The sequence below is a fragment of the Osmerus eperlanus genome, chromosome 23, assembly GCF_963692335.1.
Source record: "Osmerus eperlanus chromosome 23, fOsmEpe2.1, whole genome shotgun sequence".
Taxonomy (NCBI): Eukaryota; Metazoa; Chordata; class Actinopteri; order Osmeriformes; family Osmeridae; genus Osmerus; species Osmerus eperlanus.
This window is the reverse complement of record NC_085040.1, coordinates 12,192,032-12,209,666: the sequence shown is the minus strand read 5'-3', so window position 1 is coordinate 12,209,666 and position 17,635 is coordinate 12,192,032. Positions and strand designations below refer to the sequence as shown.

Genomic DNA, 17,635 nt, shown 5'->3' with positions numbered 1-17,635 from the left:
ATTCAACAGTAACTATAGACAATAACTTAAATATATACAGAACAGTAGTGAATCCCTCCATTCACTTATTCAACAGTAACTATAGACAATAACTTAAATATATACAGAACAGTAGTGAATCCCTCCATTCACTTATTCAACAGTAACTATAGACAATAACAGAAAACATTAACAGAACTATTAACAACATTAAAGTGTTCAGTGTCCATGCCTCTGGGAGGGGGAGGGGTAGAGGGGCACTAGCCCAGTGTCCATGCCTCTGGGAGGGGGAGTAGAGGGGCACTAGCCCAGTGTCCATGCCTCTGGGAGGGGGGTAGAGGGGCACTAGCCCAGCGTCCATGCCTCTGGGAGGGGGGTAGAGGGGCATCTACTTGTTTCATGTCCTCCAACCATTGCTCCTTGGGAACAGCCTCTACAGAGGGGCAGTACACAGTTCCTTTGTACTGACTGTGTCCAGTCTGGGCTGTCCTGAACTGCCCGCATTTCTTGCATGTGTTGTGGAGTACATGGCGGGTTAGTTTTCGGACCGGAGCAGGGCGTGCAGGGAAGATACCTACCAGGGCCTGTGGAGCAGCGACGAGGACAGGCACCTGTGAGGTCACCGGAGCCAGCACCAACAGACGAGGGGCCGAGGGTGGAGCAGGGAAGAGCTGACGCTGGGCATGCATCTTTATAGCCACCGGTGTTACATCTGTGGGCGGGACCTTTCTTTTCAACCGCGCCTGGCCCACGGTGCTGCAGGGCAGTTGGTACTGGAGAGCCGGGCCTGGGTGGGGGAGCGCAGATGGAAGGCGCACATTAGCAGGAGGGAGTGGGTTGGCTGCCGCAGACAAGCGACTGGGCAAGTTCAGCCCCTGCATTACCACAGCGTTGTCCTGCTTCTTCACCCTCTTGTTGTGCCACTGCACAAGGGTGGTGTGGCTTACATCCACCAGCTGCAGTGTGGTCTGCTGCATGACCGTCCCATTTGCCAAAATGCGCTGCCTGATTTTCCTGTAGTCATCCAGGATTAAACTCCATCTGGACACTGCACCAGTCCCCTTCTTCTTGGGAGAGCGATGGATGGCACAGAGCCTGACAAAGATCAGTTCAATCAGGCGGCAGCAATCAGGCCATTGGGCAAGCGGGGCAGTGGTGGTGAGTGCGTGCCTCTTCATGCTCTCCACCCCTGGAGTGAACTCCTGCCTCTTCTTTGGAGACCTGAACCTCCCTGTGTCCAGCCTGCTCTGGTGTCTGGCAGCAAAGGTAACCCTCTGCTGGTCGTAGTCCAGCAGGTTCTGCCACAGAGCAACAATGTTGCTTACCTACACAGAGAGAACACATGAGAAGACAAAAAGATGTGCAAGTGTGAACATTTTTGGCAGGGCACAGAGGGAATGTAGCAAGACAATGAATGTTATTGACCTGCTGGTTGGTGAGGGCCAGAGAGGACTGGTTCCTCAGCTCCACCAAACACTCAGCCAAGCTGTCTACTCTGTCTAAGCCCGGCATGCCAGAGTCATCCACAGCCTAAAAATAAATAAACAAAAATGAGCATCACAATGGAAGGTCAGTGAAGTGGGACAAAACGCAGATACATTGATTTTCTTAAGATACCAGGGAGGGAGCAGCCAGGGGGGTAGCAGGCAGGGAGGGAGCAGGCAGGATGTTAGTAGCCAGGGAGGCAGCAGGCAGGGAGGAAGCAGCCATGGAGGCAGGAGGCAGGGTGGGAGCAGGCATGGTGGGAGCAGCCATGGAGGCAGGAGGCAGGATGGGAGCAGCCATGGAGGCAGGATGGGAGCAGCCATGGAGGCAGGAGGCAGGGTGGGAGCAGCCATGGAGGCAGAAGGCAGGATGGGAGCAGCCATGGAGGCAGAAGGCAGGATGGGAGCAGCCATGGAGGCAGGAGGCAGGATGGGAGCAGCCATGGAGGCAGGAGGCAGGGTGGGAGTAGAGAAGCTTGGGTCATCCAGGAGACTTGACACAGCAAGACTTGGTTCTTCCTGGAAGCCCTCATCTTCTTCTTCCTCGCCCTCATGAACATCCTCCAGCATGCCCTCTGTCTCCTCTGAGTCGGGGTTCACGTTGAGAGACTGCCCAGTCTGACTCAGCAGGTAGTCAACACCAAGCAGCTCTCCTATAAAATAGTACAGTCACACACATTATTAGCTGTATTTGTAGCATTCTATATAGATACTGTTTAATATCAGAGTAGTGTTTCTGTATCATGTTATGAGCAAGTAAGTGTATGGTTTGCTTTGGTAATGGGCATAGTAAAAATAAAGCCTTGTTGAACTTAAGTTAGAACACAGAAAACCCACAAACAGTATTATATATCCAGATATCAGCTTGACATACCAGTGTATTTGGCAGGTGGCGTGAAGGTTGGCACAAATGCCCGGCCAAACACTTTCAGGCTGTTGGTGTTTACACAGTGGGCCACACCCCCGGAGTAGGTGAGGAGGGACGATGGCTTGCTGGTCACTGCTGCAGTCCCCCGATCCTGGTTCCACCTATTTAGGCCTTCCAGGAGGTACAGCTGGAAATTCAGTGCATTTGCACTGGTTCCTGAAGAAAACATATAAATGATGTCGGCCAATTAAAAAAAGGTCTTGCTTTTCAATCTGAATAATGGTTTCATAAAAAAACATAAATGTATTGAAAACATTACACATAAGAGAGACACCAACCTGGAATGAACCTGTTTAGGTGGCAATGAAACGACTCCAGGGATGTGGACCCCCTGGCACAGCGGTACCTGGTCAGTACGACGCCCCCCTTGGTGGTGCTTCCAACCTCAGTGTACAGCTGCACCCCTGGCACGTCCTGGATGCACTTGACGTGGTGTTTCTGCACACGCCAGATGTGCTCCATGCGCACCTGGTCCAGCAGTGGCACCCCCATGAGGTCTCTACCTCTTGCACCCCCCAGTTCCTGCAGCAGCCGGTCGATGAGGCTGATGGTGGTCTCTTCGCCGCGTGTCTTCCTGCGGCAGTAGAGGCTCAGCTCCATCTTGGAGATCTTGGTGTCCACCACAAGATCCGTTATGGATGGCACACCCTCCTGCCTGAGCTGCGCTCTCTTTGCCTGCCGCAACAGAGTGAGGTCCCCTGCATCCCACTCAAAGATGCAGGCAGACAGAGAGCCCATAAAGGTGGGGTAGAGTGGGTGAGCATCGGTGGTGCAGCCGATAGCCATCCTCCTCATAAAGTGCCAGATGTCCAGCCGTATGTGGAGGTCTGGCCACTCTCCAAACCTGGTCTGCACCTTGCTTGGCCCCTCGCTTTTGCAGCAGCCACAGTCCACGTACAGCAGCACTGGGGGTGGAACAGCTGCCTGGCGGTACCGCTCCATCACACCAGACACCATGTGATCCAATCCCGGCCCCTCCTGCACTGTGAGGACACTGGTCAGGATCTGTCCAACCTCGTTCCCAAGGGAGGTCACCCAGAGAGCGGTCCCCTTGCCATGGCCAGACAGCTTCTTTGTGATCTAGAATGTGACAAAAGTTAATGTTTATATGAGAGTATATATTACATACATGGTAATGTACACAGTAATGTACAATTACACAGTCAAATGATGTATTACCTTTTTGGTAGAATCCATTTTTAAAATGGAGCCAAACATGGAGGTGATGCTGGCCTTGATGTGGTCCATGCGGGAGAGGATGTCCCTGCCGTACACAGACAGCAGCCAACGACTGGTGGGAATTTCGATGGGTTCAGGGGGCTCCTGGCAGACCACTGGGAACAGACTGGGTCGATCCACAAAGTCAGCACACTCCCCGAGATAGTGTGCCAACCGGGTCAGCCATTCCTCCCCATGGTTCTCCTTGAGCTGCTTCACCAGTCGTGTTGGACTGTTGCCAAGGGTCCTTTCCCGAAGCATCCGAATGACACGAATGTCACAAGCATACCTGACATGCCCATTGTTGGAGTGATTAGTTACATGTTTATGGAGGGTAATGTCAGTTGTTATAGGCTTCACAATCACCATCTTTTCAAAAATGCATTACTCACTTGCAGGTCAGGATGAGCCGGAACAAATTCTGGTGTGGCAGGTCCAGCTGGTCCCTGACAGTCTGACTGGTAGACAGAGTGGTCAGGAAACACACAGAGCACCTGAGTGTCTCTGTCACCATTAGGTAGTATCTGTCAATGTCAAGGACCTTCCGAGCTCTCCTGTGAATGCCAGCACCCGTCAACTGCTTCCCACAAGCTGGGCAGAACACCCTCACCCTCCAAAGGCGGTAGGGCATCCACACCATCAGCCGATGGGTGAAGAAGCGGTCGGGTGTTGGCGTTTGGTGATAAATCAGTGCTGGAACAGGGGGCTCATACCACAGCTTCAAATCTGGCCGCAGTTTGCCAGAGTGAAAGAGGGTGTTGGATATCCACCTCTGATCTTGAACAGGGATTGACTTGCTCAGCTCACCCGGCAACCAGACAGAAGCTGTAGCCCCAGTAGCAGCTAGATGGATTTCTCCTGTCCCATCCTGTTTGGGAGACAACAGCAAATAAGAATATGTTTTTTTGCATTCAAAAAGGCTACTCTCAAGATGACTTGAAACATAACCAGACAAAAAGGAGACGCTGTACTCACAGTGGCTACTTCCAGGCTGGTGCTAACAGCAGGGCTGGGGGTCCTCACAGAGGCGGTAGACAGGGTCCTCAGTGAGGATGGAGGATGAGCAGGACTGGAGGTCCTCACAGAGGATGGAGGAGGAGCGGGGCTGGGGGTCTTCCTCGCCACAATATTGGGCTTCACTGAGGCAGACTGTGACCCACCAAAGCGTGATTTAGTGAACTGCAAGGGGAAACAGAGTTAATTTTGTTATTCAGCACATACAAAATGATTTATACAAAACATGAATAACTAAGAAAATATTTACCATTGACACACTCAGAGGGGACCGCAGGAAAGAAGGCTGGGCTGCAGCACCAGTGGACAAGTCTGAAGCCACAGACTGTGGTGCTTGAGGTGACTGTAATGTATCAGCAACAGCATTGTAAGAGACCTGAGATGCAAGATAGTCAGATGTAAAAAAATTATACATCACCTTAACAGCATGGAATCCACAATTACAGACCATGGACCCTCCAAATAGGGCGGTCTGTCCACGGGCCTGCATGGGGCATTCTCAATCTGAAACAATCAGAATAGTTATTCAGCCAGTCACTCAGTGTACAGTCCATTGTCTGATATTATCTGCACCATTGTATTGACCCTTTTTCATCAAGTGACCTGCAGACTAATGACTGTAAGAAGTAATAAGCACATATTTTGCAGTACTTTACCTTTTGATAGAGGTCATGCCATTTCCGCTGCCTTGGGGCAGGTCTATTGCCTCCTCCAGCAGGCCAAACCCCTGAGCCAGCAAATGCCCTCAGCCTCGCCATCCACTCTCCATCTCCCATGGATTTATGGCTCTTAGGCTTGGTGCTCATCTAAAATAACAGAGACATATTAATAACCATAGTTACAACTATGTATGGAAGCATGGTGTGCTGAACCAACTTGTGCATACTCATAAGTACAGTAACATGAGCAAACTAGACTGCTAACGGTTTTTGTTTAGTTTTTAACAGCTTACTGTATCTACAATGATTGACATGTCATTCTTACCAAAGCTTCAGGTAGGATCATTATAAATTCCATTATTCTTTGGAGGTAGACCCACTTTAAATGAATGTAAGTAGCTACAGTAAAGGACTAGTTAATATTTACACTAAAACCGTAGAAGTTTAGACTAGGTACTGTAAGCAGACCCCGCAATGTCGACAAGTTAATACTGAATGTTGGTTACTGTACTGCACTGTCTGTACTGTAGCTAGCTAGGTAATCCATTGTGCTCTGCACGCGTGAGTTCGAATCTCATCCTCGTCGGCAAGTTATCTTTATGACATGTCCACCTTTGTCAATTGAAATTCTTCTGTCCGTTACTGCTCCTATTTAGTGGCCCCCTCCACCACTGCCTTTCCAGCAACTCTTTGATTCCTTCCTCAGCTCCTGACTATATTCCTTTTCACAATTGTGCCTGTCGTCACCTGCTTTTCTCCATGTTTTGTGAAATGGAAGGTTCTTTCACCACCGTGGGCCCAGTGCTGTAAATGACGAGGTGGCCGAGTGGTTAAGGCAATGTACTGCTAATCCATTGTGCTCTGCACGCGTGAGTTCGAATCTCAACTTTGTTGGCAAGTTATCGTCATGACATGTCCACCTTTGTCAATTAAAATTCTTCTGTCCCTCAACCCTTACTGCTCCTATTTAGTGCCCCCCTCCACCACTGCCTTTCCAGAAACTCTTTGATTCCTTCCTCAGTTCATGACTATATTCCTTTTCACAATTGTGCCTGTCGTCACCTGCTTTTCTCCATGTTTTGTGAAATGGAAGGTTCTTTCACCACCGTGGGCCCAGTGCTGTAAATGACGAGGTGGCCGAGTGGTTAAGGCGATGGACTGCTAATCCATTGTGCTCTGCACGCGTGAGTTCGAATCTCAACTTCGTTGGCAAGTTATCGTCATGACAAGTCCACCTTTGTCAATTAAAATTCTTCTGTCCCTTACTGCTCCTATTTAGTGCCCCCCTCCACCACTGCCTTTCCAGCAACTCTTTGATTCCTTCCTCAGCTCCTGACTATATTCCTTTTCACAATTGTGCCTGTCGTCACCTGCTTTTCTCCATGTTTTGTGAAATGGAAGGTTCTTTCACCACCGTGGGCCCAGTGCTGTAAATGACGAGGTGGCCGAGTGGTTAAGGCGATGGACTGCTAATCCATTGTGCTCTGCAAGCGTGAGTTCGAATCTCATCCTCTTAGGCAAGTTATCTTTATGACATGTCCACCTTTGTCAATTGAAATTCTTCTGTCCCTTACTGCTCCTATTTAGAGCCCCCCTTCACCACTGCCTTTCCAGCAACTCTTTGATTCCTTCCTCAGCTCCTGACTATATTCCTTTTCACAATTGTGCCTGTCGTCACCTGCTTTTCTCCATGTTTTGTGAAATGGAAGGTTCTTTCACCACCGTGGGCCCTGTGCTGTAAATGACGAGGTGGCCGAGTGGTTAAGGCGATGGACTGCTAATCCATTGTGCTCTGCACGCGTGACTTCGACGCTCATCCTCTTAGGCAAGTTATCTTTATGACATGTCCACCTTTGTCAATTGAAATTCTTCTGTCCCTTACTGCTCCTATTTAGTGCCCCCCTCCACCACTGCCTTTCCAGCAACTCTTTGATTCCTTCCTCAGCTCCTGACTATATTCCTTTTCACAAATGTGCCTGTCGGGTTAGGGTTAGGGTTAGGGTTAGGGTTAGGGTTAGGGTTAGGTTTGTGAAAAGGTCTCAGCCCAATGATGGGCTGGAGTTGCACTGGCACAAGTCCTGTGTTTTTATTCAATGTTTTTTTGTCCCCAGGAAAGAAGGTGAAGAGGAGGATTATTATATTCCCATCCAGGTAGGTATCCTAGCAGGTAAGTATCCCAGGTAAGTAAACCACTAAATACCCTATACTTTAGATCTGTGTTGATCTTTTTTCTTTTTTTGTCCTACAGGAACCCTTCTGCCCCCTACTGGTCATCACAGGTAAGTATCACAGGTAAGTAAGTATGTGCATATATACACTCTTTTCTGATTCCTGGTATTGTTAAAAACTTTTTTCTCTTTCCCCAGGAATCCCTCACCTCCCACTCGGAAGACAGCAGGGGGTATGCAACCTTTAGATGTTTATAATAATAAATCACTCATCCATAATTTTAGCATTCTCTCTGCGGTTTCAGTGGTCCAGAGAACTGGATCCTGTCCCGTTACCTGGAATTGGAGTTTATCCATCTCAGGTAACGTTTGAAAAGGAGATTTACTATCAACATAAAAGTTAAAATCGTCAAACAATTCTTGCTGGTCCTTAGCCAACCTGTCCGAGAAATGAATGAATGGCACGTAGACAACAGCTTTAGGAAATCGTTTTTGACAGGTTTTCCCAAGCTGCTGCAGTTGTTTCACGGTGGTCGTGGGTTTCTGTCTGTCGAGACAGTTAACCATCCCTACTGACAGGATGACATGCTCTATGTTAGAGTTAGGTGTCAATTTCTCTAGTATCCCCCTTAAATGATGACAGTTCGCTCCTGGGAAACTGTCAACTTGGATAAGATCATCCTTAAAAGTAGGGATAGCCGAGAGATTACCGTCCCCCACCACCACTATGGGTTTCACTACGTCTAACTGCCAATCTTGTATTTTCCTCCAACAGGTCGGATGGATAACGGGCTCCTCTCGATGGAGGACCTTTGGCTGTGACTGGCTGAGGGCGTGACGGTAAGTAGGTTCCAGGGAAAGGGAAGGGAGGAGGGGGGAGGGGGGAGGGTTGGGGTAAGGTATAGGAAAGGGAGGGTTGGGGTGAGGTATAGGAGAGGGAGGGTTGGGGTTAGGATGAGGGATCAGGGAGGGGTTAAGGGTTAGGGTTAGGGTTAGGGTTAGGGTTAGGTGTGGCATTAATAACGGGGAAACACCCTGTGGGACCCCAACGGGACCACAGTACAGGTGAGACCCCAATTAGGCACGCGCACCTGAAACCCCACTAACTCCGTCCCCTTATAATAAACTAAGATATAAGAGCTTGCATAATGTCTAAAGTCCAGTAGAAATTCCAGAAGGGCAGCAACCCCAACTTTCCTAGATTGTCTAGCAATGACATAAACTGGATATACCAAGGTCTAGGATGAGAAACGCTAAAAACGGGTCTGGAGAATGGGAGTTAAAGTATTACCATCCCACCGGGATGACATACCGCTGTCCGAAGACTTTAACACCATTCTTATCTAAATTGGGCAAGTGTAAACAATTCACGAAGGAGACCGGATACACCGAGTTCTAGGGCGAAATCCGTTTGAACAGATCTAGGGAGTGGGAGAAAAAGTATTGACATCCCCCAAGGATGACATACCGCTGTCCGAAGACTTTAACCCCATTTTCGACTAAACTAGAAACAAGAAGGTCTGACACAAAATCTGTAGAAAACGGTCCGGAGAATGGAGGGAAGAGCATTAACATCCCAACGGGATAACAAACCGTTGTCCGAAGACTTCAACACCATTCTTATCCAAATTGGGCAAGTAGCAATAATTCACGAAGGGACCGGATATATCAAGTTTCAGGGCGAAAACTTTTGAACAGATCCAGGGAATGGGAGAAAAAGTATTGAAATCCCCCAAGGATGACATACCGCTGTCCGGAGACTTTAACCCCATTCCTGGCTAAATTAGACACAAAAAGGTTTATCACCAAATCTGTTGAAAAACGGTTCGGAGAATGGGAGTAAGGACAGTAACATCCTACCGGGATGACACATCACTGTCCGAAGACTAACTTTCTTCTCGTCCAAATCGGGTCCTTTGATATTATTTTCACAAATTAATTCTGAGTAGTTTGTCCAGTATATCCAAGGAAACATTAATGAATTTCTTCCATCGAGTAGTGAGCCACCAGAGCTAATAATTATCCAAGTTCTACAAGTGACAAGCCATTATCCGGAAATTGAAGTCCAATAGGTCAGAATCGATTCAAAAACCCATAGTTTGGGAACATTCGGTTCCGGAGTAAACCCCAAAAGATCATTAGCACAAGTCCAAGATAACAGAAACCAATCAGTATTGACCTCCAACAGGGGTAACATACTGTTGTCCGAAGACATTACTACTACCAATTGTTCAAAATAACCATAATGAAAGGTCATTGGTGAGCACTAAGGAATGTACATTATCCCAGGAGCTAAGTCTAGAGTGATGGATCCCAATGGTCCCTATAAGCACTCTTGTGGAGACCTGAAAACCTGATAAGTCAAAGTCCTATGAACTAGAAAGGAGAAAACAGCAAGGGGAGGGATAGAAAGGGAAGGAGAACAAATGACTATACAGAGCCGATACCCACAGGGCAAGGGACAATGTTGCCCACAGGGCTTAGTCAATCTCTACCTACCACCCAAGGGATATCCCAGGGGTGGGAGGAGAGGGTATAGGGGGGTAGGGAAGAGATGGGGCGTGTACCAGGAGGGATCAGAAACCAATCAAAAAGGTCCAAGGTTGGGTTTAGGTATAGTGAAGGTAATTGGGGTTAGACATAAATGCTAATGGTTGGGTTTAGGGTTGGAGTCAGGGTTGGGGTAGTGTTATTATAGGGTATCTCGCATCAAATTCAGAATAATGATTGGTTGAGTCCATACCAAGTTACCTTGGGTCAAGTTGAGGTAGTAGTCCCAAGTTCTCAGGTTTAGGCACAGGTTCAGAGTTTAGGATCAGGCCTAGTAACAGCATTCTTATAGTGGACCATGGATAGCCAACAATGTTAAGTTTCCAGATTGAAATATTGTAAGTTAAATTCTATTAAAACTGACTGCCAGGTCATGGTCTTAAGACACAAATTGGTCGAAGCAAAGTCAAGGTCGGGAAGAGAATAGTGAATAATCTAGGTGGGCACTAAATTGAGGAATCACATCATCAGTAGTATACCTAGGATCATCGGGCGTTTCGGCCTTCGAAACACTAGACACCCTCCCCATAGGCAGGCCCACCAGGGTTGATCAAGTCCCCAGTGTGTGATTCCAGTCCAATTGGTGAGGTAAAGGTCCTAGAGGTACTATAAGGTCCAGTCCGTAGAGTCCATTAAAGAACTATTCGAGAGAGATGAGTAAATCCAAGTACTGTAGTAGACACAAGAGGATAAAGGCTCAAATTGGGAGTGCACTGCCAGGTTTTGTAATGAACTGCCATGGTGGACGTAACCAGGGAGATCAGGTCAAGTACGGTAGGAGTCCCGTCCATCTTTGTAGGAATCTTGTTACTTTTTGTAGGTAACTAGGTGTTTTTGAAGGAGGTGTGGTATAAAATTTGGTTGGTGTTGCTGGCGTGTGAGTTGAGGGGAGATCGGTGTGATTCAATAGAGGTATTGAATGGGGAGATGAGGTGCTGGGAAGAAAAGGAACTCTACCGGGCTGGGGGATTGGTGGCTAAGGGTGGGGGCAAAATTGGGGTGACTGGGAGTAAAGGGGTATTGAAAAAGTAGTGTGCATTACTAGAGGGTGGGGATAATTGAGAATTAAGGTGTGAGAATTGAAAGAGTCCAAATAGGGGTGGGGCATTATGTGATGGGGATATTGGGGCAAACCGAGTGAACAGTCCATATGGGCAATCGTCGAGGGTCCGACATATGGGGGAGGTATGGGGCCTGGTAGAAGGTCTAAGATTGGGGCCAGAGCGGAGGGTCCATTATTTGGGGATGAAGGAAAGGTCCTAATATATGGGATGAGATAAAAGTCGAGTGAATGTGAGTAATTGGGACGTAAATTGTAATTTTACAGTTTTTGGAAAATGTTATCTCCCTAATTGCTGATCGTGAATTGTCAGAGGATGGAGTGGAGAGTCTATATTTAGGATGAAGTGGAGAGTCTAAGGTGAATATGGATTCAATTTTGAATTGTAAAGTCTTATTTTTGAATTTTTTGGAAAAATTAATTTTTTGAAAATTATTAAAAAATTATTCACAATAAATGCTAATGCTAATAAACAAAATGGTGCAAGTTTAAGGAGGAATTAGGGAGTCTAAGGTCCATGTGGAGTAAATTTGAAATGCAAAGCTTAATTGTTAATTTTTGAAAATTAAATTTTTTGAAAATTAATTTTTGAAAATTAACTTTTTTGAAAATTAAAAAATATTAGCAAAAAATGCTAATGCTAATAAGCAAAATGGTGTAAGTTTAAGGAGGAATTGGGGAGTCCAAGGTCCATGTGGAGTAAATTTGAAATGTAAAGCTTAAATTGGGATTTTTTCAGAAATTCAATTTTTGAAAATTATTTTTTTGAAAATTATTTTTTTTAAATATTAGCAAAAAATGCTAATGCTAATAAGCAAAATGGTGCAATTTTAAGGAGGAATTGGGGAGTCTAAGGGCCATGTGGAGCAAATTTGAGTTGTAAAGCCTAAATTTAGAAATTTTGGAAAATTATTTTTTGAAAAGTGAGTATGAAAATTTATTTTTAAAAATAATTAGCAATCAGTGCTAATGCTAATAAGTGGAATAGTGCAATTCTTACCTTGAGTCCTGCCCACTGCTCTCGCCACACGGAAAATGTTGGGGTAGAATGGATACCCAGTAAGAGGCACAATAAACTGTGCAAGAGAACATGTCCAAGAGAAGAAATTTCTCATGGGGAAGTCAACAAGCGCCAGAAACCAGGGAGGCAAAAAGCGTATCCTGGGGTATGGGTTTGATCACACCCCTTGGGCTAGAGGGTGATGATCAGAATCAGTCAAGATGTAGTGCCTGGGTGCATGGGTGGGGCTATCCCCCGTAAAAAACTGGGCTACGATCAAGGTCCTGAGCCCTGGACCACCACATCCTGCGTGCTGTCCCGAATGGGACCCAGGAGGGCCGCATACTTACCACCCACCCAAACAGACTGCTTGTTAACACCGCAAGGTTACCACAGCCTGCCCGGAGAGGGCCCGAAGAACCACTTACCCAGACAGACTGCTTGTGATCACAGCCTGCCCAGAGCGGATCAGCCTCCCGTCCATCCAGACAAGCTGCCCCTGTCGCAGCCTGCCCAGCATGGGTTGGGGAGGTCTCCCGCCCCCCGTGACAAGCTGCCCCTGTCGCAGCCTGCCCAACGGGGGCTAAGGACTTCTCCCGCCCACCCAGACAAGCTGCCCCTGTCGCAGCCTGCCCAGCGTGGGCTGGGGAGGTCTCCCGCCCACCTAGACAAGCTGCCCCTGTCGCAGCCCGCCCAGCGAAGGCTAAGGAGAGTGCTGGCGGAAGGGAGGTAAGGCTCCTATTGAGCCTTGGAACTCCCTACAAGCTTCTACCAGCGGCTAGGGCCTAGGTTTGTCGGCGGGTGAGTCCTGGGAATATGTCCCATTGTGCTAAACCACTGGACCCACCAATCTTCTACCGACGCTAACTATACCTCGTAAAAGCATACTCACCAGAGTCTGGAAAACCCGGTCTGGTCTGGAAAAGCCCGTCAGGAATCTGCCGAGGAATCCGGATGAAGATCTCAACAGAGACTGGAAGACCCCATCAAGCGAGGTAGCAAACTTTTCAACGGTGAGAACCACCGGCTGCGCCTGCACTAAGTGCCATTGAATATAATAATGTTGAACATTTTATGGAAATTTTCCTAAGTCCAGAAAAGGGGTAACCGAGGATGGGAAAGGCAGCTGCGAAGATGGGTATGCGTCTAAGTGTCGGAGGGGATTGATCTGATCTGCCGGTCTGAATAGGTAGAGCAATCGGTGATTGGCAAGAAATTGTCAGGGTTCCTCCTCAGAAATGAGGAGAGGTCATGGACTGTCCCCCCAACATAATGCGGAGAGGTCCAAGGCCGCCCCCCCAGACATGGGGAGGGGCCCTTGTGAAAGTAAATGGGTCCCCCGACCTGTCAGTCCAGTGGACATGGCAGTGGAGGGTGGATCAGGCACCCCCGGTGTCGGGGCCCCAACCCAGAAATGGGCAGAGGTCATGGACTGTCCCCCCAACATAATGCGGAGAGGTCCAAGGCCGCCCCCCCAGACATGGGGAGGGGCCCTTGTGAAAGTAAATGGGTCCCCCGACCTGTCAGTCCAGTGGACATGGCAGTGGAGGGTGGATCAGGCACCCCCGGTGTCGGGGCCCCAACCCAGAAATGGGCAGAGGTCATGGACTGTCCCCCCAACATAATGCGGAGAGGTCCAAGGCCGCCCCCCCAGACATGGGGAGGGGCCCTTGTGAAAGTAAATGGGTCCCCCGACCTGTCAGTCCAGTGGACATGGCAGTGGAGGGTGGATCGGGCACCCCCGGTGTCGGGGCCCCAATCCCAGAAATGGGCAGAGGTCCAGGGTCCCCCCAGAGTTAGAAAGGGGGGCCTTTGTAAAAGTAAATGGGTCCCCCGACCTGTCAGTCTGGCAGAGTAGGAGGAGGGTTGAGGGGGGTTTTTTTTGGGGGCACCCGGGGGGCCAGGGGCCCCCGAGGGTAAAAATTGAAACAGGTGAGGTGTGAGGTGACGGACGGGGTCAAGGGGGGCCGGGGGGCCCCCCGGGGGGGCCCTGGACCCCAGGGTCCCTTAAGGGTCAAAATCGAAATAGGTGAGGCATGAGGTGATGGGCGGGGTCAAGGGGGGCCGGGGGGCCCCCGGGGGGTCAACGGACCCCAGGGGCCCCCGAGGGTCAAAATCAAATTTGGCGAAGTGTGAGGTGACGGAAGGGGTCGAGGGGGGCCGGGGGACCCCCCGGGGGGTCCACGGACCCCAGGGGGCCCGAGGGTCAAAATCGAAATGAGTGAAGTGTAAGGGGATAGACGGGGCCAAGGGGGGCCGGGGGGCCCCCCGGTGGGGGCCAACGGACCCCAGTAGGCCCGAGGGTCAAAATCAAAATGAGTGAAGTGTAAGGGGACAGACGGGGTCAAGGGGGGCCGGGGGGCCCCCCGGGGGGCCAACGGACCCCAGGGGCCCCCGAGGGTCCAAATCAAATATGGTGAAGTGTGAAGTGATGGACGGGGTCGAAGGGGGTCGGGGGGCCCCCCGGGGGGTCAATGGATCCCAGGGGGCCCCGAGGGTCAAAATCGAAATGAGTGAAGTGTGAGGGGATGGACGGGGTCAAGGGGGGCCAGGGGTTCTTAATGGGCCAAAATTTTAAAGGAGTGGAAGGCAAGGGTATTAAGGTATGTTTGAATGGTGAAACTAGGGGTTGGGGTAAGATGTAGTACTCAGGGGTTGTGGTTAGGGTCAGCAAGTGGGGTAGGGTTCCGGTCAGGTTTAAGGTCTTATCAGGCAGAGGTGAGGTACTGGTCCTGAGTTTTAGGTTCAGGCATGATTTCAGTCGTCGAGGGTCAGAAGTGGTGGTCCAGGAAACTCAGGGTCCAGGTCCAAAGTTCTATCAGGGTAGAATTGAGTACTGTTCCTCTGGGTTTAGGTTCAAAGAAGGGTGTAATGATTTGAGGCACAGACTATGGATTCCGGTCGTATGTTGGGTCCAGAGATCCGGATTGAGGTAATGAATTCAAATGGTTGAGATCAGGAACCCGGATGGGTTCCAGGTTCAATTCGCAGTTCTAGTTAGGTAAAAAGTAAATTATCGGTCCACCCTATGATCGATAAGGGAGGGAGGGAAAGGGGGAGGGGGGGAGGGGGGGGGGGGGGGGAAATAAAAAGTTTGCAAGTATAATTCATCCCAAGATTCAGGTAGGGAATAAGGTGCCAACTGGCTAAACCTGATAGCCCTTGCTGGGATAGATGGAATTACTAAATTTGGGGCATGGGGCTCAAGAATTCTGAGTGTAATTTGGTGAAGACATAAATTGTTCCCAGGTCCGAAATAAGTAAGATGAAAAGGAAGGGGGTTCAGAGTCGTGGGAGCCTTCCGTGGACCGAGGTCCAAAGGCTTCACAGCCATCATCATATGTTACCCCCATATTTCACCTTTCCATTTAAAAGTATTTTATTTATTTATTTAAATTTTTTTGCATTTTTTGTTTTATTTAATTTTTGTTTTTTTATTATTTTTTTATGTTGTAGGAATTAGTAACATGCATACAAACAGTAACAACAGGTCATCAAAGGTAACAAAGTCTAAGTGGAACTAGGAACAAGGAACATAAGAGGGGGGAACAAGAAACCTAACAAGCATTGGGAACTATGTACAAGGTTATAAATCTGGGGAGGGGTAGGGTTAGTGTAAGGGACAAGTAGGGTTAGGGTTAGGGTTAGGGTTAGGGTTAGGGTTAGGGTTAGGGTTAGGGTTAGGTTTGGGTTAGGGTAGGGTTAAAAGAAAAACTGGACGGTCTTAAGGAGCACGGGCCTATCATTCCTGTGTTATAAAAAAAATAAAAAATAAAAAAAATATAAAAAATAAGAATTGTATATACCAAAAGAAAGGAAGGAAAGCAGAAATACAAAAACAAGTGTTGTGAAATAATGTGCGTGTTTTCTTTTACAGGTGCTGTGTGGTGGTGACTGAGTAGATTGTGCTGAGGACGGAGGACCAAGGTAGGTGTTGTTGAATTTGTTCTTTAGTGTGTAGATCTATGTGCCAGTATGTAAGTGTGTGCGTGTGTATGGATACATAGCCAGGTAAGTTATGTGTGTGTGTATTATACTGTTTTAGGTGGTGTATGTATGAGTGTGTCCATGTATATGTTCCAAAGTGTTGTGAAGTAATGTGTTTGTTCTTTTGCAGGTGCTGTGTGGCGATGGATGAGTGGATAGTGCTGATCAAGGTGAGTGTTATTGAAGGTGTAAGTTATTCGGTGAGTGAAGCAGGTCTTGTATGAGATGGAGAGTGTTATGTTTTTTCATTCAATCCCAGGGGTGTAATTGTGTTTAACTGTGTGATCCATTTTCTTTCGGCGTGTTTCCGCTGTCCACTGGACCACCCGGACCCCGACTCCACACCAGATATGATGAGGTGAGTGACGGGGTGCTCCTGGAAGTGTGTGACAAGTGTGGTTTGTAGGTGTGCCCGTGAGATGTTGTATAGGTGTTGTTTGAGCCTAGTGTCTATTGATGAACCGGTTTCTCCTATGTAGTGTTTGTGACAGAGGGTGCAGGTGATGATGTATACTGCATTGGAGGTTTGTAAGGTGAGGTTGTCCGGGACTGGAGCTGATGTGTGACTGTGAGGGTTTGTAATAAATTTTCTGTATTTGTAATGAAGTGTATGAGGTTTGGCTACTGGAGAGGGCATGGTGCTGAATTTGGTGTGTATGAGTATGTCCTTTAAGCTTTTATTTTTCCTGTATGCTGAAATGATCTTGTAGGGTTTGAGTGCGGGGTATGTGCGTTGGGCCGTGGTGAAGTTGTGTTTGAATGCATGTTGTAGGGGTCGAGTTTTATGTGAAAATGTGGTGACTAGGGGAATGATTATCAACGGGTCTGTGACGGTGTCTGAGGTGAACGGTGTGCCGGTGTTGGTTGTGGGTGGTGGGGCCGGGGGGGTGAAAGCAGAATCCTGAGTGTTGTTAAAATCAGGATCGGGAAGGATGGTGGGGTTAAGGGGCGGGTAAACATCCAGTGGGGAATTAGGAAGGGTATTAGAGGTAGGGTGGGGACGGGAAAGCAGGGTGGAATTAAAGGGCGGGTTGGGAAGGGTGGTGGGGTTAAAGGGTGGGTCAACACCCAGTGGGGAACTAGGAAGGGTATTAAAGGTAGGGTGGGAATAGGAAGGCAGGGCGGGGTTAGAGGGCGGGTTGAAGGGACCTTTAAAGGGAGGGTTGGGTTTGGGCCTAGGGTTAAAGGGGGGGGTGGGGTTACAAGGAAGGGGATTAAAGGTAGGGTGGGAATGGGAAGGCAGGGTGGGGTTAAAGGGCGGGTTGAAGGGACTTTTAAAGGGAGGGTTGGGTTTGGGCCTAGGGTTAAAGGTAGGGGTGGGGTTACAGGGAGGGTTGGGGTTGGGTATAGGGTCGAAGGGACTTTTAAAGGGAGGGTTGGGTTTGGGCCTAGGGTTAAAGGGAGGGGTGGGGTTACAGGGAGGGTTGGGGTTGGGTATGGGGTCGGAGGGATTTTTAAAGGGAGGGTTGGGTTTAGGCCTAGGGTTAAAGGGAGGGGTGGGGTTACAGGGAGGGTTGGGGTTGGGTATGGGGTCCGAGGGGTTGGGGTTAGGATGAGGGACCAGGTTGGGTGTAGCTCTTGGGGCGGG

At 48.7% G+C, this 17,635-nt stretch overlaps 1 protein-coding gene across 1 annotated transcript; it reads right to left on the bottom strand.

The window, feature by feature from the left end:
* Window positions 1-198: 198 nt before the first annotated feature.
* On the bottom strand, window positions 199-1,634 carry LOC134010147 (uncharacterized). The gene is made up of 3 exons (XM_062450013.1): window positions 1,405-1,634; window positions 558-1,304; window positions 199-213 (listed from the first exon to the last, which is right to left on the bottom strand). The coding sequence occupies exons 1-3, from the start codon at window positions 1,489-1,491 to the stop codon at window positions 199-201; spliced, it is 849 nt and encodes a 282-aa protein (XP_062305997.1). The 5' UTR covers window positions 1,492-1,634.
* Between the last annotated feature and the right edge of the window lie 16,001 nt (window positions 1,635-17,635).